The following is a 26148-nucleotide window of genomic DNA, read 5'->3' on the forward strand; positions in this document are numbered from 1 at the left end:
TTGGTCTACTTTGTACGGTCAAAGGATTTCGTGAATGTTGTCAGGAATCTTTCGTATTAACGTCCGCCTCTCGGGAGGACGGACTATTTATTTTCGGGAGGGGAGCACCCGTCTCCTCCCTATGCTCTTCTTCTTGGAAGGATCGGCTTGTTCGAGGGGGGTCGGTTCGTCGAAGGTTAAGGCTCGTGTCCAGGGCTCGTGTCCAGGGCTCGTGTCCAGGGCCCGCCTAGATCGGAGTTCGACCTCGTTCGAAAGGTCGGTTCTCCCCTTCCAAACCTTTCGGGTGGGGCACGCTTCTTATATAGTGCAAGAAGTTAAGGGCTACGTGTTGCACGCTAGCTAACCGAGCAGCTTGGCAGTGTTAGCCAGGGCGGCTGAATGTTTACCCGGTCCTAATCGGATGAACATTAGGCCGTGTCACCAACAGGCAAAAGCAACAACTATATATTTCACTATTAACTAACTAGTAACAGTGATGTATTTAACTAGTTAATCATCGCAACGACTCGAGCTTGTATATTTTAGCCGGTTGTTATGCCCCGCCTGCGCCACGTGATGTAGATAGTTCGACACGAGAATACCCAACGCGATAATATACATCGCCAGGTTATTAGCCTGGCCAGTTAATTAGCCCCAAAAAAATTTTGATATAAATATCCACTGAGCAGTTTTCGATCTCATTTAGCTCAAATTGTATTAGAACAAGACAGTTGTTTATTATCTCACAATCCTGCTCGCCGCTTCTCAGTGAAACGTGTTCTCACTGATCCTGCAAGATATCACGGATAATGAGAACTATTACTTCTTTCATTCTCAAATCTTCACTGTTCTCAAAACCTATCTTGCTTCTTTCGATTCCCTCTTCTATGATGAGTGACGTGCCCTCTATGCTCCAATCTCAGTGTTAGAGATCCTTATGGCCCCGCAAGACGGCATTCGACGGTAGATCTCATCATCAAGAATCAAGAGGACAAGCCGAATTCACATCCTGAATCGGGCGACAAGGGTGTCACCCAGTATAAGATGGCCAAAGGAAATGATGAGAATCAGAGCCAGTTTACCGGGGGTTATCCTCCAACTCCTCAGGAACACCAAGTGGTATGTATATACGCCAATCATGCCAGCTGGCAGTCCATTCGTTATGACAGCTGAGCAGATTGCTAAGATCAGCCAGGACGCAGTGTCAAATGCCTTGGCTAGTGTCAACCTCGGAGGAAGCTCTCGTAAATGAGATGATGGATCTGATTCGGATGACGAACCGAAGCAGACAATCAAGGACTTCCAGGGGGGGGTCAAAGCCACGTTGGATACAAATTCTCTAACTGCTTTTTGATGGTGCCAACATAACGCTTGGAAGATTGCAGTTCTCAAATGATGCGGAGGTTATTGGAGACAGTGATATATTTCTCAAGAAGGGAAAGGTATGCCTGACGAACTCTCTAAGCCTTAGAAGGGCCAATAGATGGTTAGATCTTAAGCTCTCTATCAACAGATACTTCAATCCTTTGTGAGTAAAGTCATGACATCAATTGGAACTCTGGAACTGAATAACGCAGCTCTCTTAGGAGAGAAAGTTAAAACTGTGTACGCAGTCTCATTGGCGGAGAAATGTATGGACATTATCAGAGAACTATCGACCCTACAGGTCAACCAGCTTTCAAATGACAAGGAGGATATCTTCCATGACATTTCCCTTCTTGGCTTAAAGGATTTCCAGAAAACTCTTGTTGAAATCCCTCCTGGACGAATTCTATTCCACTGGTCAGGAGCCGATATCCAACATTTGAGGGTTTTTGAAAGAGGTTCACCGTCAGATTCTTACCTTTTAGCCAGAGCTGCTCATTACATTACGGAATCCTATGAATACAACAGAGATCCCACTGCCGCAGCAGTGGGATCCCAAGCGAACGTTAAAATCAATGATTCAACTACGGAGCTGAATGACAGGCCTAGTCAACCCATTGAACAGACCAGCTCTCCTATTACCAAGACTTTGGCTCAATGGCATGTCGACCAAGGACACATTCATGTTGATGCCATAATTGCTCTTGCTAAGGCTCTGGATTCGGGCGTACGGATCAAGGGCCTCAACTCACAAAACCTCGATATCATGATTTAACGCGGACGACCTGAACATCATGGCAGAGAATCCTTGTGACACAGACGGGTTGGTCAAGGTCCTTGATGAACGCTTTGAGATCAAGAACTTGCAGGTGCTCCTATATCATGGAAATCTAGCAAGCGGCCCTGCGTCTCAATCAGCTCCAATGAAGCTGAATACATTGCCTTGAGTGAAGCTGTTAGAGAGGCGACGTGGTTGCGATCTTTGATGACTGAAATTAGGATTCATAGGCGAGGCTGGTTGTTAACTACGCTCCACCTACTGCACGTGATATAGCTCGCCTGTATATCCCGGATGGGAGGATCAGTGAACGGAAGATAACGCACGTTCGCGATGTTCGTCATCAACCATCCTACAGCCTTGGGGTTGGGCCAGGTCACATGCGGGCGAGTCATTGTGCCGACTAGACTCGAGTTATATATACCCATCTGAACAAGTAGTTTTTTTCATAACTAATTGTTAACTAGCACTTGATTTTAGAACATCATCTGTTACGGCGGGTAGTTCTTCCGATGTTAACTACCCCCATGCCTGCCTAGGTAGTGATTCACATCACGATGACTCTCTCGTTCTCCCTTCTCTCATTTCCTCCCAACCACTCAACTAGTTTATTATCACCTCGGACGGGACGGATGTTATACCCCCAAATTCCCACTGAATAAATGATTTTGAGAGCCAGTTTGCAATGGCCTATAACAGTTCACCGGATTACAGGGCTCTCTTCCTTCGGAAATCAAAGTTGCGAAGGCAGGCAGAAGCACACTATCAGCCAACAATTTTTGAAGTGCTCCTCAAAATTTTCAATGACTCCTTATTCCGTCCTTTGAAAGTTGGAACTCCGTATCACTCCACAAATCCACAAAGGGAGTTATTCCACTGCCCACTTTGAAATACTGCCCATCGAACCTTAGGCCCTTTGTCAAACTATCCAGTTCAAATGCAAGAAGTCTATAACATAGTTTTTACTTGCATGCAACCAACTGGAAGAGTTGCACCTCGATTATTCAATCCCTTCTTGAACTTCATGGACTCGGTCAACGGTTCTCATCGAAAACTATGAAGTGAATGGGATCTGGAGAATTGCGAGCGAGCTGCAGTGAAAGACCATGACTATGATGTTATATCCGAGCTGTGCAAAATACCTGACGCCCGAGAAAGATGGGGTCATGTTCGAAAATCATAAAAATCTTCTACAGACGCCAAACGAGTCAGATGATAGTCATGCTGATGCAGAGCTGATAGATGAAGAATTCAGTCCACAGCATCTCATCCCGGATACATTCTGTGTTCATGCTACGCCATGAAATCTCCTGGTCCAAGAGGGAAATCCGTATGCTGGGAATCGTACATGATGACTTACAGTTTGATAACATGCTATGGAATAACGAACTGAGCCGAGTTCTGATCATAGACTTTCACTGGTCCCCCATAGACCCCCACCCAATGGAAAAGCGTGTGTTGAAACGGTCACTCGATCAGATAAGCATGTCGAAATGAACCTGTAATAACCATAGCTTGACAGATCACAATATCTCTATAACAAGAAATCCGATGTCCACAGTAACATCTGAATTGAAATGAGTGAAGTGTGCCAGGGTCTGTGGTTACGTTGATCTGTGTTTGGTTGTCCGCAAGATACCCAGGCTGCATGGACCACAGCGGTATTTCAAATTCATGAGCGTTTTTAGTCTGAAGATTGATTCTAGAGGAAAACTCTTGATGACTTCCAGAGTCTTTTCCTCACTGTGTTTTGTGTTCCTGTTTCAGATGAAATGCTTGGGGACAAGATACGAAAATACCTTCAACTGTGGTGTGGTGTATTAATATCTTAAGTGATTGAGCTGTATGGCAAGCTTGGTTGAATCAATTGCGGAGTTTGCAAACCACGAGAACGACTATATATGGTATTTCTGAGATTTTTGAAAAGAAGACAGCAGGCTGGGAGTAGTGAGAAGGACAGGTTACCTGAATGTGCTGAGTGCACACTTATTTAAATAATGATAACTAAATTATTTAACTACTTTAAGTAGTAAGTATATTTATAAGATAATTATTGAAGTTCCTCTCTGAGGCCTCTCTTCACCTGAGATATAAAACATGTTAAAAGGGGGGGGAAAGATGAGCCATGGCAAATAAGTTGAAAAGTGAAAGAAAATCACTGCAATGGTGTGTCAGTGAAAGATAAAGACTGCATGAAAATCAGCTGTGAAAAAGGTAGTTACATGACTCACTAATTCTGTTAAAGGTCAATGGTATAGCTCTCCTCAGCGAGACTATTTCTGAACTCCTCCCATGCTGTTCTAGATGCTGGACAGTCTCAACTGAAAGGCCTTTGCGGCTTGGTGAAGGTTGTGACAGGTCAGGATCGCACACGACGGGCCATATCGGGATCATCGAGATTCATGTCGATAAAAAGCCTTGTCGTCATGCTGCAATTTCATGGACAGAATGGGCAGGCAGATCCTTCCGCGCCCCGTCTGAGATAGATTGTGGCCAATGACCTCGAATCGCTTGCTGTAGTTATCTAAAATCACAATCTCTGATGAACCGCATGGGGGCATGAAGGAGTCCGGTTGATCTGTTCAGATAGCAGAAAGCGCCATATGCACTCTAGACAGAAGACATGACTACATGTTCCCCATTGAATATGCAGGAAGAAACTTTGCTTGCAGATTCCACAGTTGTCATTTGATAGCAGCTCTGCATCAATTCACTCGCTGTCTCCCATTTGCTCTCTGCTGGTGGGGAAAGTTCTTCCTCCTCTCTGGTATCGGTTGCAACAAGAAGATCCATGGCAAGTCGCTGTGCCACCCTCAGTCGCGAGCCCGAGTTCTCCGATGAGGAAGGATTCTGTTTCTTCGAAAATACGATGCACACACCTCTCTATTTTCGCAAATTCGAATCGCCTGCGTGAGATTGAAGGCTCAGAATGATAATTTGTGGTTGAATTGCTCAAGGGATCATAAAAATGCCCGGGTGGAGGAGAAGCTGTGGATGATTGAAGGATGATTGGGAAAGAGCTAAAAGGTTAAGGAAGGGAGTGAAAGATATTAACTTCTAACTAACGGAGTTAAAAGGTTGGAAGATGGCGTTGTGAGACTGGGAATCTTCGAAAGCGTTATTATATTTAATTACGCGCCGTGCTTCAGAAACTCATGATTCTGTCCTCTACTTCACCTGTTTCAAAGATCTGAAAAGCAACAATCTTGTTCCACATTTCTGCGTTATTGTAATATTTGTTTTGCCCCTCTATAATTCTCTCGGATAGGTGCTATCCGCAACGCTCTGAGAGTGCTCCTTTTGGTGCTCTGCACTATCCAGAGGGTGCCCATAAAGTGTTGAAAGATCAAGCTCTTCATCTGATCAAATAGCAGACAACTTCCCAATTGTGGGAAAATCCAACGGGTATCTTCAGTTAACGGCTTCTTACGCATGCCGAGCTCCAACAAACGAATGTATCAACTGCGAGTGTACATGCAAGAACTTTACATGATACCGAGAACATCCATCGCCCTGGAGATCGGGCTGTGATCCCCTAAAATCCTGGCCCTATAGACGTTAATGAAGACGTTACATTGCCTTTTATCCAACCGGTGGCGTATAGCCCGCACGCTCTCGGGAAATTTCTCGATAAGAAACAAGATATCGATGTGGTCATTCTTCTCGACTCTCGCATAATACGATTCAAGTTTGCTTGTCAGTATGCTGAGAATACTGAGGACTGGAAAATCCTTTCTTCCAAGATCTGTGTTGACAGTCATAGATTCAGTTGATGCCAGCGCTTCTTCAGCAGCAGTGTATGATCCAGCTTTAATATTGTCTTCGTTAACAGCGACATTATTAAAATTATCCAATCTACGTCATGAGACTCACGAGATACGATTAAGTCTGCCATTACATAGATCTCAGGGAATCCTGGATCGATTGGCCCCCCTGTCTGGACAAAAATCCTCATGACGCCAAATACAGGATACGATGGTCTTAAAATACTACATCCTTAGTCAGTCAGTTGTTTTCTACCAGAGCTCACAAACACTAACCGTTGCCCTTCCGATATTACTTGTGTGAGTTGACTCATGGTGCACCCTATTGCAATATCAACATCTCGTGTTGGGCGCTGATTGCCTCGAAGCACCAGCGAGTATCCATTCATAAACACAAACGGAATGCCTTTGCCCTCAAGAATCTGACAGATGCAGTAGGCAGCTGAGAGAAGATGTCGATAGTCTGCCTCTGCGGATGCAGCATCTAGAGTGTAGCCCTGCTGCGCGGTATAGGTTCTGGACACCGCCTGCGACATGTTGAGCTGGAAAGCTATTCTTGCAGTGGATTGATTTATATGAGACAGTACTTGCCCGGAAATAACATTATGGATGAAGGTAAATAAATATACAGAGGGAGGTTGATGTTGCCATGCCCAAGAAGTTATAGTGTCCAGAATTGGATCATGGCCCGATTCGTGACCCCGCATGGCGGGGCTAACTAGTTAACGCTTCTATGTCACCTAGAGAGAACCAATGGTTTCAGGGATACGCCGCAAAGCCGGAGGAATCCTCAATCCCTGCCGTGAAACATCAGAAAGAAACAGGTCAAGTCCCTCAGAAGTGACTGCAGATTGGTCCGTCTTCTGTCACCGACACTTGTGGCCGCAGGGAGTCCCCGGACGTAAGGCTATCATTTAAAAGTCCAGTTCTATGCATTCTCGCAGGAGTAGGGAGTGGCCCAGTCATGTCTGGCGGCAATTCCCACATTTAAATCCTGAATATATATAGAAGACTAGCGCAGAGCTAGACGGGGGCCTAGAGGAATAGCAGCATTATCTCAGATATAATAAAATAAAATAAAATAAAATAATCCTAAAAAGAAGGCAGTGAGAGGACAGCAGAGTCCTTGCAGGGGCCTTTTGCGTAGATGGTAATCGTTTCACTCAGCCACTTTGTTTTAAGGGCATGAAAATGACGAGTGCCCCAATTCTGAATACGGCCTAGTAAATTGCATACGTTTGAACTCTGGTGTTCTTCAGCGAATTTCCCATGCTTCAATCGTGGATCTACTCCACCCTTTTGAGGATAAAATCGCGTGGCAAAAGATTCTGTTGGGCACTCAGGCACCAGCCTTCTCTGTTTTGTGTTGGCGATAGTTTCCAGACTTCTTCTCTAGTTACTCAAATAGGTGATGGGGTGTTCAGAAGGGCACAAATTGTTGTCAGTCTCGGAAACATCAAGTGCTTCTTCGCTAGCATCAACGCGTGGAAGACAAGCAAAATCCAACTTGGGGAAGGGAGCTGTAGATCTTCTTATTTTGCTTCGTAATCTGGGAAATATCATGGATTCCGTCAGATTCTCCACGCACCATTTGTCCACTAGATTCAGCCCATTGATTAAATCGGCTAGTGCAACCTCGTCACTTGTTTCCAGAAGACTTTAGGGAATACCCATTTGACTCTGCTCGAGATTCGACGATACACATTCCAGATGCGCGTGTTCCGCGGCGAGAATGGTAAAATGCAAATCAACGTTCTTTATTTTAAAGCGTGGGAAGGCCTGGAGTAACGTGTCGAGCTGCGGTTTGCCACCAGGGTTCATCTCATATTTTTGACTATGGGGTTCCGACTGAAAGATTGGAGAGGTTCTCTGAACAAGATGCGTTGATACGCAAATTTGCCAGTCCCAAAATGTAGAGGTCAGAGACCAACTTGCTGGACGAGAAAAAATATACATTGACTGACATGTCGGAGTCGCCATGCATCAAAGTACCGAAGAGCTGAAATCCCAACCACACAACAACAGATACCTCAAGTAGTCAATTTGGTGATTTCTAGTACTTCCACAGTCCCTGCACCACCGTGGCTCGGTAAGGCATCGCCTGGAACACAGAGGGTTATCGGCGGAACTTTCCCTTTTGCTGATCACCGCATTTCTGGGTGCAAAACAATGCCCCGCATCTTCTAGCATTTTGGTTGTTCTGCGGGTATCTGTTCGTAGTGGCTCGGCTTCCATGTTGAAATGAAAGAGCGTTGGCCTTGGTCCGTCAAAAGTCAACCTGAGACCACTACGGACGGACGTTGATGGTCCTGTAGGATGGTTAACTAATCTTCTAATGTTGGACCAAGCACTTTGTAGATTTTAGTCTGTCTGTCTGTAATTTTCTTCTTTTCTATAGTTAATAACTCTAGCTCTTTTTACTCATATGCTAGTTCCTCTGCTCTTAGCTCTTCTCTCATCTTTTGAAGCTCCAACCGCTGTCTCTCTATATCAATTTGACGTTGTTGCTTATCCCAGTCTTGGTATATAAAATTGGAAGAGGCAACACTATGTAGACTGGGTGATGATCTACTAGCATTTGTTAGTTATCTGTCAGGCACTTTCCAAACGCTTGTCAGCTAATTGAAAACTTACTGAATACTCTCTGCCTGTGCTGAGCTGTGAGGATGCTACTGAACTAATCACAACTTAGCTACTTGCAAAATACTTGTCAACTTCTTAGTGAGATTTTCTGACCTTGCTCGTCTTCGGTGGGTTTGAGAAGACTGTCTTGGCGTCGATGATCTAAACATATCATTCAAAATATCATCAGTCACCAGCCTGCTCAGTTCGCTTGTGCTCAAAAATTTCTAAATACCAGTCAGCAATCACTTGTCAAGCAGTGTGTATCAATCACCTTCTCATGTAATATGCTGTTGGTAATGTGCTTGCATAATATTATCACGGTAGTTATCCATGACGGATACCGTGGGTCTGGCGGGCCTTGTGCTGCATAATATATAATATCGAGCTTATCAAACTTCCGGGCAACTAAACAGCATAAATTTGGTTTTTAGCCAAGCTTCGGTAGTTGCCAAGTACTTTTAATGTGGTAACATACCTTAAAACAGCTGGGAGCAGTGGAAGATATATTGAAAAGACCACTTCATTCATTTGTAATATTTCAGACGCTTAGTTATATAACATATCAATCTCACAGATGATAAGGTAAGAAGAAGCTCTGCTTGTTCCTTGTATATACAAACTATCATTAATCCCTCTTCATTATGATAGAGTTACTGGTTATTTTTACTTCTGAAGTCATAAACCGGTTAATTTCGACCGCCAAGTAAACTTGTAAAACATTTTTCAAGTGCTTTTTAGATGCTTACTTCAGCAAATCATTCAGGTCATCATCAAACACCTGAGACTCGAGAACTGCAGACATTTGAAGTGCTTGAAAAGTAGTTGACAAATACTGACAAGAAATAGAAGAGATTTGAAGAGAAATTATTATGGTAATGTTCATACGGTTCTCAACTTGATCGGGTCTGCAAAGCCCTTTCAGCGAGGTTCGACCGATCTGTATGCTTCTTTTCAGGATATTTTCGATTAACTTTAATACGTATTATTAGTATTAATGACTTGACGGGTTGGGGACACACCAACTGCATTGGAACGCTAGTTATTTTGGGTGTACGGCTGTGTACACGCTATGTTTGATTTAGGATAGTGTATATTTTGAGGAGTGTATTTATCAATCTCTGTTGAATCTATGTTGTATTGGATATTTTGTATTGGAGGGATAAAACTGTTGGGGCGTAAACAAGCGCCCGTCGCATCGAGCGCCGCAGTGATTCGGTGTAGAGCTAGCTCTTCCCTCCAATAAGATCAACCATCTCACAGCAACAATGTTCCCTAGTAAACTGGGACTAAAGACGCTGGCTAAACTATTTATGGAACGCCACGAAACTGGGAAGAAGAAATCGCACCCAGCAAACCTTTTAATTATTCACAATTCACTAATTTTTGTATGCCATCCCTCTAACCGTCACTCACAGCGTAAATTGAGAATATCTAGATCTGCTGTACGGTCATATGATGTCAATAATATCGTAAAAGTGCTTGGAGCTGGACAAGTTGGATCGCCGCACTGGACGGGACTGGACCGGACCAAAAGGCGGCGCATTCCTTAAACTACCGTGCGGGTGAAGGACTGCTTCTCGCCCGTCATGTTCGCCCGTCATGTTGAAACCCAGCACATCTATCCAAGAACCAGAACTTTGTGGATGCCTACTACCGTAGCAGGGAGCGCAATCACTGCGTTGACACTAGGTTGCGACACCATAAGGCTGGGATCTTCGTCTGAGCTTTGGTTTCCTTATTCTTCTGTTTATCCTTCTTGCGTCCAGCGGCCCCCGCCAGAGCCACTGGAGCTTCTGTTGTTTGGAATGATCTTATCCTTGTTCATCTCACGCCATTTCTCAGTTGCGAGTTCAGGGTACAGGTGCCAGCACGTATCCCTCATACGCCTAGGGGGCTCGCATATCGCACACGTCATGGTAGATGAATTGGACGTCGTATTGTTCGTAGGGATGGTGGCATTCACTTACAAGGTGATGTTCGGACATTCCGCATACTTGGGTCTTGTTTGTACAATTTGTCAACTGCTTCGTCAAGTCATCATTATCAATATTTGAGATAAGCCTCTGGCCAGTGGCATAGAATTTGTTGATCTTCGTCTTGACGAGCTCTTGCTGGTTATCTCGATTTCCAAGGAGAAAAATATCATGGTGGAAGTCTTCTGTGTCTGTAGACAGGTCCTTATACCGTTGCAGCAAGATAATGAAATCTCCGCTGATACGCCAGGTAGTCATTATCCTTAGGCTGCAACATCATCGATTTTCTTATGACATTTACACACTCCTCAGCAAGAGGAACAGTGTATCCCGTGTTTATTTTCTCCCAAAGAGCCGCAGCATTGTCGGGTTTCAATGTTCCAGTCGTCATCTGAACAGCTCCAAGGAGTGATTGCAACGTCCTAAGGCTTTCGTCCGGACTGTCCACTTCTCCTTCTCCAGGGATTTCCCAACTTCAGGTGCTGTAGCTGGTTTTTCCTCAAGTTATCCGTTCCGCCAATGACCTCTGCCTCCGCCAGGATTCCCAACCTTCCACGCCTGGTAGTTGGATCCATCGAACGTAGTCACGGCTTTCATATCTAATGATAACTTATCTCCTTCTGGCACTCGCGGACCTCCTGCCTCAAGTCGTCCGCAGGAGCACCGCTGTTGTTGCCGATGAGGGGATCCTGGCGCGTGGCCGTCATCATCGGTTTGCAGAACGCAAGCAGATCCGCAGCAGCCGTCGTAATTGTGCCGTTTACACTAGGCGTAGGCAATGGGATTGGCCTTGTAGGACTAGGTATAAATCAAGGGACTTCTCAATTTCAGGGAACTCGCGCTTTCTCGCTGTTCACCTTTGGCAACACGGCCGCTGCTTGGACCCTCAATCGTGTAGCCTTCCTCTGCCATATCGTACCGGGGAAGCCCCTCTTATTGCGAATCTGAGCTACTCTCCTCATCTTCCTCAACTGTAGAGATCCCATGGGTTGTTGAGAACGACCTCAACGGCCATTTTTGTTCAGAGCATGAGGTAAGGGGTAGTACGCTCATCGGTCTCAGCAACTGGCTATTTTATTATTATGAAAAAACACGAAACAACTGAGAACAAAAGATCAACTGATCTTTCGTACAGTAAGAAGAAAACAAAAAGAGAAGAGAAGAGAAAAAGGAATAAGTTAACCGCCTAGAATAGCTTCCGGGGCGCTCTCTCGGGAGCCACTGCTTATATCTATCCTTCTCGCGTGGGCCAAAACAGATCCTCTTAGCGCTCAAAAAACGAGATCTTCGCGTGAATAGAAGTGTATTCGTAGTAGCAGTCAAACTCAGCCACTCGTTTAACGCAGCGTGCTTGTAGAAATCGCGAGATTTCCAGACAAATGTACATACCATAACATGTTGGGATGAATAATAGTTTTATATCACGTGAGAAGGTTTTTGGAGGTTGCGACCTCTGCGATGCATCGTCTCCTGGAGTATAAAACTACGTCTTGTCTTCCCTGGCTTCTGAACATGCGATATTCGAGTTCGTGGTGAAATTTCAAAGTGGCAGTTGGTAATTACAGGCACATTTCGTAGTATAAAGTCATGAAGCTCGATTCAGTCTTTCCGTACAAGCTCCCCTGCAAAGAAAATACCCCCGGACTTGCCCAATCAATGACCAACAGGCAGCCGTCAAGATGAGCAGCACCGTGTCACTGATCTGAAACGTTGCCGTCATGAAGCGATGCAGGGGCTTTGGAATAGCTCGGTCCAGCACCCACCGCTCTCAAGAGCAAACAGATCTTGGGAGACGGCCGTTGGGTACGAGAATTGTTGATTTCTTTTTTTTTTTTTTTCGCTGGAACGATGGATCAGCTCACTCGTCATCTGCTCGATAAAGAAGTCAAGGAGTTAATTGACTCGATGGAGCCATCTTTGGTCTGCAAGCTGGCCTCCTCCTTGCACCCGCCCAAGCTCTTCTCACACCTAAAGAAAGGGAGCTATAATAACTGCCCTCCAGTTGTGTTTACAAACGCAGCTGACCATATCTATGCCGAGTCAACTCAGAGTGCTGAACGATAGATGATTCAAACAAGCATCCCCTGTCAGATACGATGTTCATTGCCTACGCACTTTTAGAGCCATGTAGGTAAACTTGGGAATGTCCACTGGAGTTTATTGCACGACATGTGGCACGGAGAAAATGAGCGACTTGAGAGCGAAGAGCTTCTTTAATCATCGTTGTCTAAGAGCAGCGATGGGTGTTATACACCAAGAATGGAGGAGGAAACCCAATCTCGTAAGAACTGTTGGTCTATTCCGTTGTTTGGCTGCCCTGCTCGCTGGTATCTCCCGAATTTTCATCAGATGCTATACACCGAATTGAATCTATACAGTCCTCCTCACTGTCCGCCTTCCCTGACTATCGGATTCGGGCGAGTATACAGAGACGGAGCTCCCGCGTCACCAAATGACGCCTACGGACACACAGGCTGGCCAAGTGCTGCAAATAAAACTTGGGGCGAGTCTTCCTCCCTGCCAATCACGTCCGTCGTGGGGACATCTTCATCATTGCTCATTGATAGACACAGAATCTGTCCAACCTGTCTGTCTTCTCAAAAAAGAGACACCCTTCTCAGTAGTCTGCTTCCCTTTCCCGGGGACGCTAATCATTAGTAGGAGAGGAAAGTGTTTCGTCAACAAGAACTGTATTACTTCTTTGGCCGGTGAGCTCTACTGGAAAACTTCATGGTTGAATCATTCGGTGTCATTGAGCTTGAATGCCTGCATCAACGTCTCATCGTCATCAATTCGTTTTCGTTTCCAGTTAGTTGGCTTCTTTCTATAGTAACTATCGCAATTAATTGCCATTGACGAACCCATGCCAACCAATGACGGGGCCATCGGATGCTAGAGCAGCCCCCTCCTGCACGACGGGAACAGCCCACAACCTACGAGGGGCAGGGGCAGGCCAGGCGAATGAGCGTGGGAGGCGCAGGGGCTGCCATTGGTCATTTGGGGCGGGCTGCGCGCGATACGGTAAGCTAAATAGCCAGCAGGGGGGAGCGGGATGTAACTTGCCGGCCAAAGACCTGGGAGAAAGTACCAAGAAAAACATGGAAGAAAAAACATGGAAAGAAATAAATAAAAAAAAATAAAAAAAAATAAAAAAAAGAAAAGAAAAGAAAAGGAAAAACCCAGTTCCCGAAGAGGATCTCGAAAAATCCCGACGGAAAATCTCTTCCGAGCTCTGCACATGGCGCCAGCACGGGCTATGATTGGCTGAGCGGCCAGGCCAAGCTCTTGCCTCTTTCTTCTCGAGTGGGCAAGCACCCGGTACAAACACCAGTACAACCGGACTGCCCAGTCCAATCTGAACACCCCCCCTACGCTGGCAGGTACCTGGAAAGTACCCCCTCATCTCAACCCTAACCCGATTCGGGCCAATCATCCGGCTAACCCTAGCCCTAACCCTAACCCTAGCCCTAACCTCCCCCCTTAGCTTGACTGGTACCTGGCGCTGCACATACAGGACCGTACATAACAATGTACCGCCTAGTTGGTGGCAGTGGCAGTGGGGCCTCTCGCTGTCCTTTCTCTGGTTGGTTTAAATATCCTCAACTCTCTTGTTCTCAACTTTCTTCTTATTCCTCTTTTTCTTCCTCCTCCTCCTCTTCCTGCTCCTTCACCTCCTCCGTCACACTCCCCGTCCAGCTACCTGCTGCTGTCTTGCTCTCTCGTCCCTTCTCCCGTCCTCCCGTCCTCCCGTCCTCCTCGCCCCCTGATCTTCTCCTCTCCCTAGACCAACCAGGGCTGTGATTGTGTCTTTCCCCCCCCCCCCCCTGCACCAATCCTTGTCCGCCATGGCTGTCCTTCGGAAATACGAATGGATCCTCGCCATCATCTCCGTCGCCTTCTGTGCCTCCTCCTTCGGTAACGGTGCCAACGATGTCGCCAATTCCTATGCGACCTCCGTGGCTGCGAGGTCTCTCACCATGCCCCAGGTCGGTTTCCTGTCCATGATCACTGAGTTCGTCGGTGCCGTCGCCCTGGGTGCCCGCGTCACGAAGACCGTCAAAAGCGGTATCATCGATATCACCAAGTTCACTCCCTCTCCCGGAGTCATGATGCTCGCCATGGGCTGTGCAGAGATTGGCAGCGCCACCTGGCTGATTGTTGCTACAAAATTCGGCTTCCCCGTCTCAACCACCCAGACCGTCGTTGGTGCCCTCGTCGGAGTCGGTATTGCCTCCCAGGCCAACGTCAAATGGGCCTGGGCTGACGGCAGTGTCTCCCCAGATTTGCGGCCTCCTGGGGCATTGCGCCCGCCATCGCTGCTGCTTTCTCCGCAATGATATTCGCCACTGTAAAGTACTCCGTGCTCGAACGCCGTGACCCCCTCAAATGGGCTATGCGTCTGATCCCCCTCTACCTCTCCTTCACCGCCGCCGTTCTTGCCCTTTTTATCCTGGTCGAGCTTCCCGGTGGCCAGTCCTACGAGGAGTTTGGCATCGGCAGAATGTGCGGCATTATCCTAGGCGTCTTCTTCGGTGCCCTGGCCTTCTCCTACATTTTCTTCCTCCCTTACTTCCACCGACGCCTTATCCGCGAAGATTCCCGTATCAAGTTCTACCACGTGCCCCTCGGCCCACTCCTCTGGCGCGATGACCCCTGGCTCTACTTTCCCGGCCCCGCCAACGGTAACTTTGTCATCGACTACTACAAGAGCTCTCACGTGTCGAGCACTCAGGCCCCGCCCACCAGCCCCCCCAACGACCAGCTGAACCCAGATGCTATCAAGCCGTCCCTGGATGGGAAAGCCAAAAACGTAGATTCCCCTAGCCCATCCTCTATCGAGAAAGGCGGCGCAGAGCATACCACCACCGCAACCCTGGCCAGCAAGCAATTCCTCGAGCCAGAAGAACGTTTCCTCGCCCCAACCAAACATCTCCCCTTCTACAATCCCTCCCGCGTTTGGTCCTATGTCAAATTCTTCTTCCTCCAGGGCGTCTCGCGCGACTGCGTCTCCCACGACTCTGAAAGTCTTGCCAAAACTCACGCCAAAGCCAAACGTTATGACAACAGAGTCGAGCATCTCTGGACCTACGCCCAGGTTGCCAGCGCCATGATGATGTCCATCGCCCACGGCTCCAACGATGTGGCCAACGCAGTTGGCCCCTGGGTCGGCGCTTACGACACCTTTATCACCGGCGTCGTCGACAAGGAAGCAAACACTCCAATCTGGATCCTGGTCGTCGCGGGCTTCCTGCTCGGTGCCGGTTTCTGGTTCTTCGGTTACAACATCATCCGCGCCCTGGGTAACAAGATCACTCAGCTCTCCCCCACCCGTGGATTCTCCATGGAGCTAGGAGCCGCCATCACCGTTCTTCTCGCCTCACGGCTGGGACTCCCCGTCAGCACCACCCAGTGTCTCACAGGCGCCACGATCGGAACTGCCCTGATGAACTACGATCTCGGTGCTGTCAACTGGAAGCAGCTGATGTGGATCGTATGTGGCTGGTTCTTGACGCTGCCCTTTGCGGGTCTGCTATCCGGGCTTTTGATGGTGATGGCTCTCAACACGCCTCATCTGTAGAATTTATTTAGAGATATACAAGGTCATCGGAGTTACTGGGATTTGTATCATTTCCTTACCTTGGGCTGCTTGATTTATATTTTTCATTTCTTTCTTTCTTTTTTTTTTTTTTTTTTCAATTTGCACATATTTCACTCATAATACAAGTACTTACATTCATGCATACATACATTCATGCATACATACATGATGCATACTTCACCCTGCCTACCCCGAACCATATACTCACACACACACACACACACACACACACTTTCTCTCTCTTCCTACCCACTCCTTGCTACCTCTTAGATACCCATTTCATCTTGTCACATCTTGTCACACGATATCAAAAGTCTATAGTTAGATGAATAACGAGCAAGCCTCGTTTCAAAAATAACGTAATGAGTACAGAGTGCATCCAATATTTCTACACCCAGTCCAGTCTGAAAGTGAAAAAAGATAAAAAAAAAGAGAGAAAGATCTTAATCCCTGTGCACTATTTAGTGCTGATTCTACGCATGCCACTACATAGACCAACGAACTAACCACCAACTAACCACCCTTAATTAGTTAACCATGTGCTCGCCTAATCCTACGATGGCTACAGAGCACGCGATCAGAGTATGCATACATCGAGAAAGAGTCAAGCCATCTTCTTCTAACCCTGTACAAACCGTGGTTACCAGGTGCTGAACGATGTATACCAACCACACTTCACGATCTATCTCTAGAGGAGTTTGTAGCCCAGACGTAGGAATCCCCATCCTGCCATCCAAATCCCCCCCTTTCTAGAGCACGTCGAGAGAATTAGGTTGTTGCGTTGAGGTTCGTTTTCCAAGTATTGCAGCCTTTGCAGGAATCAGGAAGACATGAAAAGATGCTGGGTAAAAGAAAGTCCGATCCGACAATACGAAGCCACGTGATGTCCTTGATCCTTCGCCGCAATACACTTCCCTTAGAACAACGATTAACAGAGTTATCCACGTCTATTTCCTACATTCTACGAAACCATATTGAATGAGCCCGTCACCATCAAGAACCTTCCCGAGCCATCCTTCCTCTTAACCTAAAACCCACGATGCCCCGCGCAGTGAAAGGTGAGAGACCGCTAACCACCCACCCATCTGCAATCCCGACAGACGCGCCGGAACCCCCTCTAACAAAACCGCAACATAGGAGTCCTGATAGAATGCGACCCATCCGTCAAAGCCATAATCCTAAAATATGACGAGGAGCGGCACGACTACATCGTCGAAGACCTGGATGACGAGCGGCACCTGGTCATCAAGGAGAGCCAGTTGCCGTACCTGAAGGCACGGCTGAGTCGAGTATGTGGCGTACACCCCCGCAAACGCGTGTAGCTTTATGTCTTTTAATTTCGGAGGTTGGGGCTTGGGATGTATATAGATATAGATATACGTACAATCTGTTTCGAATCTGCGCAACGGCAGCCTGATGATGAGAACAGGCTAAGGGGATGGCAGCAGAACAAGAACAAGAACGAATGAGTTGATGCTAACGTTACGCCTTTTTGACAGGAGCTGGACGAGAAAGTCATGCAGCCGGAGGAATCGGAGTCGGAGTGATTCCCGCCCAAATAGCCATCTGCCTAGGTCCTAGGCGTCTAGGCGACGAGACAGAAACAACAGCGGACCGTGCCGAATATTAGGGACGCGAGACTGATACCTGTCCGTCAATTCCATCGATATGCCCAGTGCTATTACGAGGACGGCTACGATTGCCGAGGGTCATATCCCGCGCATGAGATTAAGAAATCGGTAACCGCCAAACTACCATATTTGTCGAAATACCACCCATCCCGCCTACACCCCTTGAGAGATCCGGCCATGCGCGGGATCCAGTGGCACAAAATAATACATTAAACACTACACATGCAATTGAGGCGAGTCGCTGCGTCTTCTAGGTATGCAAGAGAAACTCGACTTTCTTGGGAGATGAAATGGACGGACGGACAGACGTCCAATGCCAAAGGTCACGTGAAAGGGATGACTTGCTGGCCTGTGTTTTTGAAATTTTGTCGCCGTGAGGTTATTTTGACAGTCATCATTGGATTTTCCTCCTCTGCCTATTATGATATGCTTGCTCTTTATAATGCAAGTTAACTTGCTTTGAACTTCTTCTCGTACGTTTTGAAGAGCAATTGCTCCATTTCTCCCGCGTGATCATGGCGATATCTATCCTGTTCCAGCAATGCGTCTATCGTCTGTGGAATAGTGGCAATGAATATATGGCTTGTACTTGTTGCGCTGGGCAAGATGTTTGGGGCGAATGCGAGTGTTCCTTGCTTCCAGTGCGGTTTTGGTGATGCGATGGCCCAAGTTTTGGTCGAAAAGCTCCTCCATCAACACACAACCCCAACGCGAGACCACGTTGGGGACTTGGATCTTATGCCCGTCGTCCACTGAGAGGGAGGAGATCTTTTCTGGCCAGAGACTGATCCCACAACCGGCCAATCGCACTTTTGAAGAAGGGAAAAGGCAGCATTTGTTCAAGACACATGGCGGCTGTCAATTCGACAGAAGATCATGTCTTAGGGACATTTCATATGTTGAACTCATCGGCTTTTCCAAACGGTTGTTGACTATGCATGCACAGCATATCTGATACCAAGAGAGACAGTTAGGATCTGCAAATACAAACCTATCATGCCTCAATGCCAGAGCTACTAAAAGAAAGCCTTCTCAACAACCAAAAAAATTTTGTCAACCCACAACTCGATTCCTTAACCCTCACTACCTATCGTTTCTTTTTAGAGACATAAATACCAAAGTGATTCCCTTCTGAATCGCAGCACTGGGTCATAAACCCATGATCCCCCTCAACCACGGGTTCGCCAAGTTTATCCCCTCCATTCGCGATAATAGCCTGTTAAAGCGACAAAAATAAAAAAACCAAAAATAAAACCAAAGTAAGCAGCAAAATACAACTCTGAGCACATATCCACATCCATTCCTCAATGCAGCACGCGTTACCCTGATACATACCTCAATCGCTTTGTTCTGATCCTCCATCATATAATATATCTGGCACGCATTGGCGCCCTTGGTATGCACCGCAGTTTCGATATGCTCAATGCTACCGGCTTACATATTGAGGTCGGGATCCGGGAACTTGAATAGGACCAATTCTTTCGCGGAGGGATCGTCGGGGTGGGCTTTGAAGGACCAGCTGAAGACGACGGCGGCGTAGAAAGACTTCGCTGTTGAGAAACCAATTGGTTCAGCCGAGGGTGATTTGAGAAGGGGGAAATGAAATGAAAAAAAATGAAAAAAAATGCGCGGAGGAGTTGGAGGGTTAGTTAAGGCGTCGGGGGAAAAGCGAGATACGGACCACGGTTAATATCGGTGGCGGGAATATTGAACCAGCAAGGGGAGCCGAATTCATGAGTGCTCTCTCCAGGCATTGATGAGGTTGGGATTGAAAATTGAGAGGATGAGATATGGGGTTTGTTGAGTTTACTTCGGAAAAAAAGTTAATATTTTTAGTTTTATTTTTTTTAGTTTTATTTTTCCCGCTGGCTCAATGCTAAGGGAATGAAATGAATAGGAAAATAATTTAAATAAGGAAAGGAGAGGAATCTCGGTGCCTGAACGGGGGATTCAGGCATCCTTTTATAACTATCACTTCTTCTTCTTCTTCTTCCTTATTTTATTTATTTATTTATTATATATTATTTTCTATTCCCCCCCCCCTCTTGAAAGCTCTTTTCTTTGTCGCAGGCCTCAAATTACATCCCACTCTTTCATACTTTCCTCCGCTCATTACAGGGTTAAGATAAATATATATGTATATATTGAAAAATATAAGAAGAGCACGATGTCCCTCTCTTCAGCATATCATCCCTACAATCAACCATAAAACATTTGGACTCTTGCTAGTGGTGTCTCCTCTTACATTGTTGCTTTCACCTGAAAATATGATATCTGCTGGATAGGGCGTCAACTCTGTCAGATACTTTTTCTATGCCGGCAACACAGTCAGTTCAAGTCGCAAAAGCACTCTAGTCGCCCTGGCCTATGCAACAGCTAGAGATGGTTCTCATTCAGTTAGCCCTTCTCAGCTACTTGCAAGTCTTTGAAAGTGTGGTTCTGTCTTCATAAATTCTTGGGCATAGATCCTCTATATTGTCTAGTGCTAACTTGACCATGAATCAGATCTGACATGCATGATACTACCACTGTCAAGGGAAAACATGCCAATGATCCCAGAGGCTGGCATGGCACCTTCACCTTCAAAGCTTACATCAGATGGAGCGGGAATTCCATGCGGCATCGCATGAATGACTTCGTCCTAAATTAAACAACATATACTCCAGAAGGAAAAGGCAAAGCTCCTCGGGGTGGAAGAGGATATGAAAAGGTTGTTTGGCCAGCTAAGGACCTTCTTGAAGAATATGTGGAGAGATTCATTGGTTACTCACACCCAACTACCTGAGCAGAATTAAGAGCCAGGAAGAGGGCAATGAGCATTGGGGGGGGATTTATACATTTCAAATTGGGCACTGACCCGCGAGGTAACCTGACAGATAATAAAGTGGGAAGAATCAACAAATTAACAGAGAAAAATGAGCTTAATAGTAAGGGATTTAAAATTGTGGATATTGCATGACTCAAGAGAAAGGACTCCGACCTGGGAACGTCTGCATCACTAGAAACCTAGTTCAATAGCCTAGAGGCCACAGAATGGGCGATAAATAATGACACGATCTTTGGACATAGATACCTAGGAAGCATTGAGTCGTACCGGATCAAGAAGAAGAGTGCTACAGATGCTAAACATTCGGCCACCTACCATGGAGTCGCAAGGAGGCACTTCGATGCGGAATCTGCACCGGCGAACATGACATGATCAACTGTCCGCCTGAAGCAAGACCTTTATGAATTTATGGACTGCAACGGCTACCACCAGACAGGAACGAAAGAATGCAGAATCAAAATCAAATGCCATCAATATTTAATGACATCACAAACACTACGCATACTACAACTGAATACAACGAGAAGGAGAGCCATTATGGAAGCCCTCATCAGTGACCCTAAGACATGGAGCTCGACATGCTATTCATACAGGAAGCGCCCTATACCTTCTACAAGATGCCAGTCCTACATCCTCAATGGAGAATATTCAAAACAATAAACACAGATACCGAGGTCAAGAAGCGCAGCCTGATATATACATCAACAAATGAATCTCCACTTCAGCCTACAGACAAGTGCAATGCGACAGCCCGCACGCTACTGAAATCCAAATCCAAACAGAATCTGATCCGATCCTGATCAGATCCGCATAGAAGCATCTCGCAGCAGAAACGGGATGGATTCAGCCCTGGACATGATAAACAGCTACAGACATTGAGAAATAAAGTCGTGATCAGAGGGGATTTCAACCATCATCACCAGCTATGGGGTGGGATCAACATCAGTCAGAGGTGGTTAAGGGACGCTGATGAACTGCTGAGCTTCATGCAAACACATCACCTCCAAAGCTGCCTCCCAACTGGAGTATCCACTCGCTGGTCGAGTGGCTGGGTCGGGGTTCGATTGACGCTGGACCTGACACTTAGCGACATCCAGCAACAACTCCCCCAAGTGTCATCTCTACCCTGACAACAACGGATCTGACCACAGAGACATCTACTCAGAATGGAACCTTCATCTAGAGAACAAAAGTAAAAACAAACCACACAGGCTATACAAACAAACCAGACTGGGGAAAAGTAGGCGAAGCAATCAGCAAAGCATTGTGGCCCATATCAATGATTGAGTCAGAATGTGAACTAGAAGGGTAGATATCCTCATTGACACTTACAATAACAGAAATAAACAAACACACCCCTATCGCTAAACCATGCTCATACTACAAATGGTGGTTCACACCAGATCTAAAAGCAAACCAAGCAGAGTGTAACTGGAGCTGAAGTGATATCAGGCTAGCTGCGCAACCCAAGGCAAGGATCACTCAATCACTAAAGACCTATAACTACACAAGCATGAAAATCAACCGCAGGGAGTGGACCCAACAGATTGAAAAAGTCAAAAAAGACCACTGGAAAGACTTCCTAGACCAATCTACCTCAGGCAATCACCTTGAAAGGCGGCAAGGAATATCGATATCGATCTCACAGACAAATTATACCCACATTCCCCCCTCTCACTGTTGATGTCACAGAGTACATAAACAACAAGGACAAAGAAAGCAAAGGCCCTCTTCAACAACTTCTTCTCGCGAACTCCGGTCCCTCCAGTAGAACACTCGGCACCCGCCCGAGAGGAGTGATTATGGGAATCAGTAACAGAAGAAGATATTCTCAAAGTGTTGTCAGCCAACAATAGCAGAACCGCACTGGGTGTTAATGGTCTCCTCACATCGGTCTGGAAAACTTTGTGGAAATATGTATCAAGAATTGTCCTTCACATATTTGAAACGTCTATAAACCTAGGACACTATCCAAAATGATGGAAGACGGTGAACATCATCGTACTGCGAAAACCCGGAAAAGAAGACTGTACAGTACCAGGAACGTATCCCCTAATCCACACTTGGTAAAATCCTAGAGAAAGTAATGGCAAGACGCCTGGCCTTCTACACGGAGATATATACTCTACAGTTTGGTGGCAGGCCAGATAGATCTACGGAACAAGCCCTCCTGATTCTGGCCAGTGCCATAGATAAAGCCTGGAAACGGGACTGGATCTTGACACTGATCTCATTCAACCTTAAAGGAGCTTTCAACGGGGTAAACGCGAGCACCCTGGACGCTCGCCTCAGAGAGAAGGGCATTCCTCAAATAGCCCGCCAATGGATCCGCAGCTTCATGGAAGACAGATCATCCTGCATCTAATTTGATGACTTCAGTACTGACATCCCTCTTGTCCATGCTGGCCTTGCCCAAGGTTCCCCTATCTCGCTGATCCCATTCATGATCTTTAACTCCGACCTGGTGAATCAATCAGTAGATAACCATCAAGAAGCATCAGCATTCATCAATGATTACGTACGGTGGAGGACCGGACCAAGCGCTGAAGACAACCTGAAGAAGATACAAGAGAGAGACATGCCTCAAGTCAAAGAAAGGGTCAATCACACAGGTTCCTGTTTCACTGCAAAACAAGACAAAATTCATCCATTTCACAAGAAAGAAGTACGAACAACTGGTAAATAATGTTACAATGGAAGGATACGTGAAGCTGCTAGCACTAGCTGTGAAACTCCTAAGAGTGATGTTTGACCAAGATGAATATTGGAAGACCCACACTCTGTAACTAACTAGTTATGTGATTGGAAACGCAACCAAGAACATGCGTTGCAATAGAACAACTACGCTACCTGTGATCTGAACAAATGAGACAACTGTACATTGCCTGTTGTTCCCAAAACTGACTATTCATCCATGGTGTGGTATAATCTGACAAAACCCTCAACCTTACGAAAGTTCAATGAACAGCTGTAATAGAATCCTATCATTATTCAAAACCGTAGCCACTCATACCCTGGAAGTCGAGGCCCACATGCCCCCCCAACAAATCTCAGAGTGCGAAAACGGGCTCAGGAGGTCATCACAAACCTGCGAATCCTCCCTGGAACGAACGCACCCAAATCACAAAGTACTCCAAAGAGCCATGTTGAGCGCGACATGCTCTGGAAGAAGACGCATACCCCCTCGAGGACACAATGAGGATGATTAATGCGGGAGAGCTCGAACCCATAAGACCATCAACTCATGTCCCATTGAACCATGGCACACATCGATAATCGAGTCATCCACATCGACTCCGACAAGGATGAAACTATTGAAAGGACACTGAAGATGATAGAAAACCCCCTCCACCACAGTGTTTACAGATGCCTCAGTGACAAACTTGGGCATGGTAGTGGCAGCCATGATAGTCGACAAATAAAACTGCATTCATTACTATAAGCAAATAGGTATAGGCATCAAAGAGCACTGGACAGTCCTGACAGCGGATTTAATAGCAATCTACTATGCACTTTTCCTCGCATGGCAATCGCAACTCGGTGCCACAAGCCTCAAAGTCACTCGAGTTGAACCCCTACAACACCGCACCTACATCATTATAAGTGACTCGCGCTCCGCACTTTGAGAACATCAAGAATTCATCAAAACAGTCTGGACAACAAATAGTCTACAGCATTCTAGATACAACAAAAACAGATGAAAGAAACACTGCGAGTCAACATCTGAATGCAATGGGTGCCGGCCCACTGTGGTATCTTCGGAAATGAAGTCGCCGAACAGATTGCAAAACAGTCGATCAAGCCACACCGACATATCATTTTCAGAAACTGGGCGCTCCTTCTCAGGCGGAGTGACAGCCCCTTTGGAGGGTCATGCTTCGTGCCATCTTTGTCGAGTGATATTTTCCTCGTCGTCATTTGAATGAGCTCCCATGCGTTTCTCTGGTGCTATGGGTCTGTTATCGTGCTGGCCGATCCGGGATCCCGCCTTCGAGTAGAGGTCGAGGGCACTTGTCCCTCGAAACAGGGACGGTGACCCAGGTACACTCGAACAGAGACGGTGACCGTGGGTCCCGCTCTCTGAGCCCTTGCTGGCTGTCTGCGATGCTCCAGTTGACGGTCCACCTCCGCTTTCCCATCACTCGTTTAGATCCGGATGTCGAACAGTGAGACCAGCCTCGCACCAGAGATGAAGGACAGGAGGATACCTGCAGCCACATAGCGTTACTGTTTCTCATCAGCATAGGCCTTCGTACACCACGTCCAATTGGCATGAAGGATGCAGTGCACATCGTCCTTTGTGCCGGACGGCTTCCTCTTCAGTCGTCACTGGAGACCCCGTCTCTTGATCACGATGTTCCTATACTGTGTATGGCGCCAATCAGTTGGTGCCACATCGGTTGCTTCGATGGTCTTAGATTCAGACAGTCTTGTGCCATGTCATCGTCCATGCCATAACCAGTGTGCTTCACATACAGGGTCTTCAGGAGCCACCAGTAACTGTCGAAGGCCGAAGCTTCCTTGGTGCTATTCCGGTGGTTGCTCTCAAGCCAGTCAAAGTATGTCTTGACTAGGCTCGCTGTCAGATTCTTGATGAACTCCACTTCTGTGGTCTTGAGTTTGGTAGAGCAGAAGCTGGTCTCTCTGTAAGAAGTTCATATTTCATTTTCTTAAACAGATATCACCACTTCCCAATGAAGCTTCTACCAGACTGTCTCTCTGCCTTCTCAGCGTTTGCAGAGTAAACTCTGTGTGTGCGATCAGCGGCCTCATGTCATTCCAATGTGACTCTGTAGTTCAGCTTTCTGGGAGAGTGTTGTCAACCTGCGGTGTGTAATCTGGTAGCTTTTGGCACTTTCCAAGGGCGTATGAGACTGTCGTAGGTAGATAGGAAAGAGATTCTGGAGAGGAAGACCGGAGTAGACCAGCTGTCTGCCGGGAAATGGGGCGGAGAGAAGAGGGGAAGGGGGGGGGGGGTATATGATGGTATTTAAAGAATGGGGCAGCCATAACCATCATATTTGGAAGGTTGAGCGCCAGAAACAGTGCGCCCCAGCTGGGCGAATGGGCGAATAAATGACTGAGACAGGGTGAGCGATTCGCGAGCAGTCGCGCGCAGTCGCGCGAGCAGAAGATGAGGCCATGGATGTGACCGAGGGCGTAAATGGGCTTCCAAAAAGCGGCGATTTATGGCTTCTAGTTGGGTATATTGTTGATCAGTGTGGGTGCAAATCCGCGGTGCACGAGCGGTCGAGAGCAGCCCAAACGCCTTCTTCCACTTTCGGCCTTCATGGCCCTCAAAGATCGACTCTGCGTGTTATTTTCGTCTCTCTAAATTTTCGCGGGGCAGATCAAACTGGAGTTGTGATGACAAGTGACACCAATCCTGGCAAAACGATATCAACCCCAAGCAACTTGTATCAGAATTGACAGACGGCGTTCCATGGCTCACTATCCTGCGAAGTAGTGTGGTGTTAAGATATCAGAGTCGCATTAGTCAGTTCTATGAACTCATGAATTTGTAAACAAGTTGAAATCATTGATTTGCAGGAAGATAGAACCACAAGGTACCGTTTGGGGGGGGTGGGGGGGGGGGGGGGGGGGAAA

At 46.7% G+C, this 26148-nt stretch overlaps 13 protein-coding genes across 13 annotated transcripts; 9 read left to right on the forward strand and 4 right to left on the reverse strand.

Annotated features, from left to right (window-relative positions):
* Window positions 1-121: 121 nt before the first annotated feature.
* PADG_06394 (uncharacterized protein) lies at window positions 122-2119 on the forward strand (the record flags this gene model as incomplete). Its single annotated transcript, XM_010763420.1, has 4 exons — window positions 122-255; window positions 903-1098; window positions 1365-1421; window positions 1493-2119. The coding sequence occupies 4 exons, from the start codon at window positions 122-124 to the stop codon at window positions 2117-2119; spliced, it is 1014 nt and encodes a 337-aa protein (XP_010761722.1).
* Window positions 2120-2138: 19 nt separating this feature from the next.
* Window positions 2139-2529, forward strand: PADG_12102 (uncharacterized protein; the record flags this gene model as incomplete). Its single annotated transcript, XM_010763659.1, has 2 exons — window positions 2139-2213; window positions 2353-2529. The coding sequence occupies 2 exons, from the start codon at window positions 2139-2141 to the stop codon at window positions 2527-2529; spliced, it is 252 nt and encodes an 83-aa protein (XP_010761961.1).
* A 699-nt stretch (window positions 2530-3228) lies between these two features.
* On the forward strand, window positions 3229-3426 carry PADG_06395 (uncharacterized protein; the record flags this gene model as incomplete). Its single annotated transcript, XM_010763421.1, has 1 exon — window positions 3229-3426. One exon carries the CDS (start codon window positions 3229-3231, stop codon window positions 3424-3426), a length of 198 nt encoding a protein of 65 aa, XP_010761723.1.
* A 2181-nt stretch (window positions 3427-5607) lies between these two features.
* PADG_06396 (uncharacterized protein) lies at window positions 5608-6422 on the reverse strand (the record flags this gene model as incomplete). The annotated part of the gene is made up of 3 exons (XM_010763422.1): window positions 5608-5930; window positions 5996-6111; window positions 6163-6422. The coding sequence occupies 3 exons, from the start codon at window positions 6420-6422 to the stop codon at window positions 5608-5610; spliced, it is 699 nt and encodes a 232-aa protein (XP_010761724.1).
* A 3836-nt stretch (window positions 6423-10258) lies between these two features.
* Window positions 10259-11470, reverse strand: PADG_06398 (uncharacterized protein; the record flags this gene model as incomplete). Its single annotated transcript, XM_010763423.1, has 6 exons — window positions 10259-10397; window positions 10420-10752; window positions 10790-10906; window positions 10959-11042; window positions 11095-11249; window positions 11342-11470. The coding sequence occupies 6 exons, from the start codon at window positions 11468-11470 to the stop codon at window positions 10259-10261; spliced, it is 957 nt and encodes a 318-aa protein (XP_010761725.1).
* A 2859-nt stretch (window positions 11471-14329) lies between these two features.
* PADG_06400 (uncharacterized protein) lies at window positions 14330-16062 on the forward strand (the record flags this gene model as incomplete). The annotated part of the gene is made up of 2 exons (XM_010763424.1): window positions 14330-14704; window positions 14755-16062. The coding sequence occupies 2 exons, from the start codon at window positions 14330-14332 to the stop codon at window positions 16060-16062; spliced, it is 1683 nt and encodes a 560-aa protein (XP_010761726.1).
* Window positions 16063-17122: 1060 nt separating this feature from the next.
* Window positions 17123-17405, forward strand: PADG_06401 (RNA polymerase II transcription factor B subunit 5; the record flags this gene model as incomplete). The annotated part of the gene is made up of 2 exons (XM_010763571.1): window positions 17123-17141; window positions 17221-17405. 2 exons carry the CDS (start codon window positions 17123-17125, stop codon window positions 17403-17405), a joined length of 204 nt encoding a protein of 67 aa, XP_010761873.1.
* An 834-nt stretch (window positions 17406-18239) lies between these two features.
* On the reverse strand, window positions 18240-19076 carry PADG_06402 (uncharacterized protein; the record flags this gene model as incomplete). The annotated part of the gene is made up of 3 exons (XM_010763425.1): window positions 18240-18523; window positions 18831-18930; window positions 18990-19076. The coding sequence occupies 3 exons, from the start codon at window positions 19074-19076 to the stop codon at window positions 18240-18242; spliced, it is 471 nt and encodes a 156-aa protein (XP_010761727.1).
* Window positions 19077-21107: 2031 nt separating this feature from the next.
* PADG_06404 (uncharacterized protein) lies at window positions 21108-21341 on the forward strand (the record flags this gene model as incomplete). Its single annotated transcript, XM_010763426.1, has 1 exon — window positions 21108-21341. One exon carries the CDS (start codon window positions 21108-21110, stop codon window positions 21339-21341), a length of 234 nt encoding a protein of 77 aa, XP_010761728.1.
* Window positions 21342-23234: 1893 nt separating this feature from the next.
* On the forward strand, window positions 23235-23740 carry PADG_06406 (uncharacterized protein; the record flags this gene model as incomplete). The annotated part of the gene is made up of 2 exons (XM_010763427.1): window positions 23235-23323; window positions 23545-23740. The coding sequence occupies 2 exons, from the start codon at window positions 23235-23237 to the stop codon at window positions 23738-23740; spliced, it is 285 nt and encodes a 94-aa protein (XP_010761729.1).
* Window positions 23741-23800: 60 nt separating this feature from the next.
* PADG_06407 (uncharacterized protein) lies at window positions 23801-24167 on the forward strand (the record flags this gene model as incomplete). Its single annotated transcript, XM_010763572.1, has 2 exons — window positions 23801-23951; window positions 23992-24167. The coding sequence occupies 2 exons, from the start codon at window positions 23801-23803 to the stop codon at window positions 24165-24167; spliced, it is 327 nt and encodes a 108-aa protein (XP_010761874.1).
* Window positions 24168-24500: 333 nt separating this feature from the next.
* PADG_06408 (uncharacterized protein) lies at window positions 24501-24815 on the reverse strand (the record flags this gene model as incomplete). Its single annotated transcript, XM_010763428.1, has 1 exon — window positions 24501-24815. The coding sequence occupies one exon, from the start codon at window positions 24813-24815 to the stop codon at window positions 24501-24503; it is 315 nt and encodes a 104-aa protein (XP_010761730.1).
* An 868-nt stretch (window positions 24816-25683) lies between these two features.
* On the forward strand, window positions 25684-25971 carry PADG_12103 (uncharacterized protein; the record flags this gene model as incomplete). Its single annotated transcript, XM_010763660.1, has 1 exon — window positions 25684-25971. One exon carries the CDS (start codon window positions 25684-25686, stop codon window positions 25969-25971), a length of 288 nt encoding a protein of 95 aa, XP_010761962.1.
* Window positions 25972-26148: the final 177 nt, after the last annotated feature.

Source organism: Paracoccidioides brasiliensis (genome assembly GCF_000150735.1).
Source record: "Paracoccidioides brasiliensis Pb18 unplaced genomic scaffold supercont2.8, whole genome shotgun sequence".
NCBI lineage: Eukaryota > Fungi > Ascomycota > Eurotiomycetes > Onygenales > Ajellomycetaceae > Paracoccidioides > Paracoccidioides brasiliensis.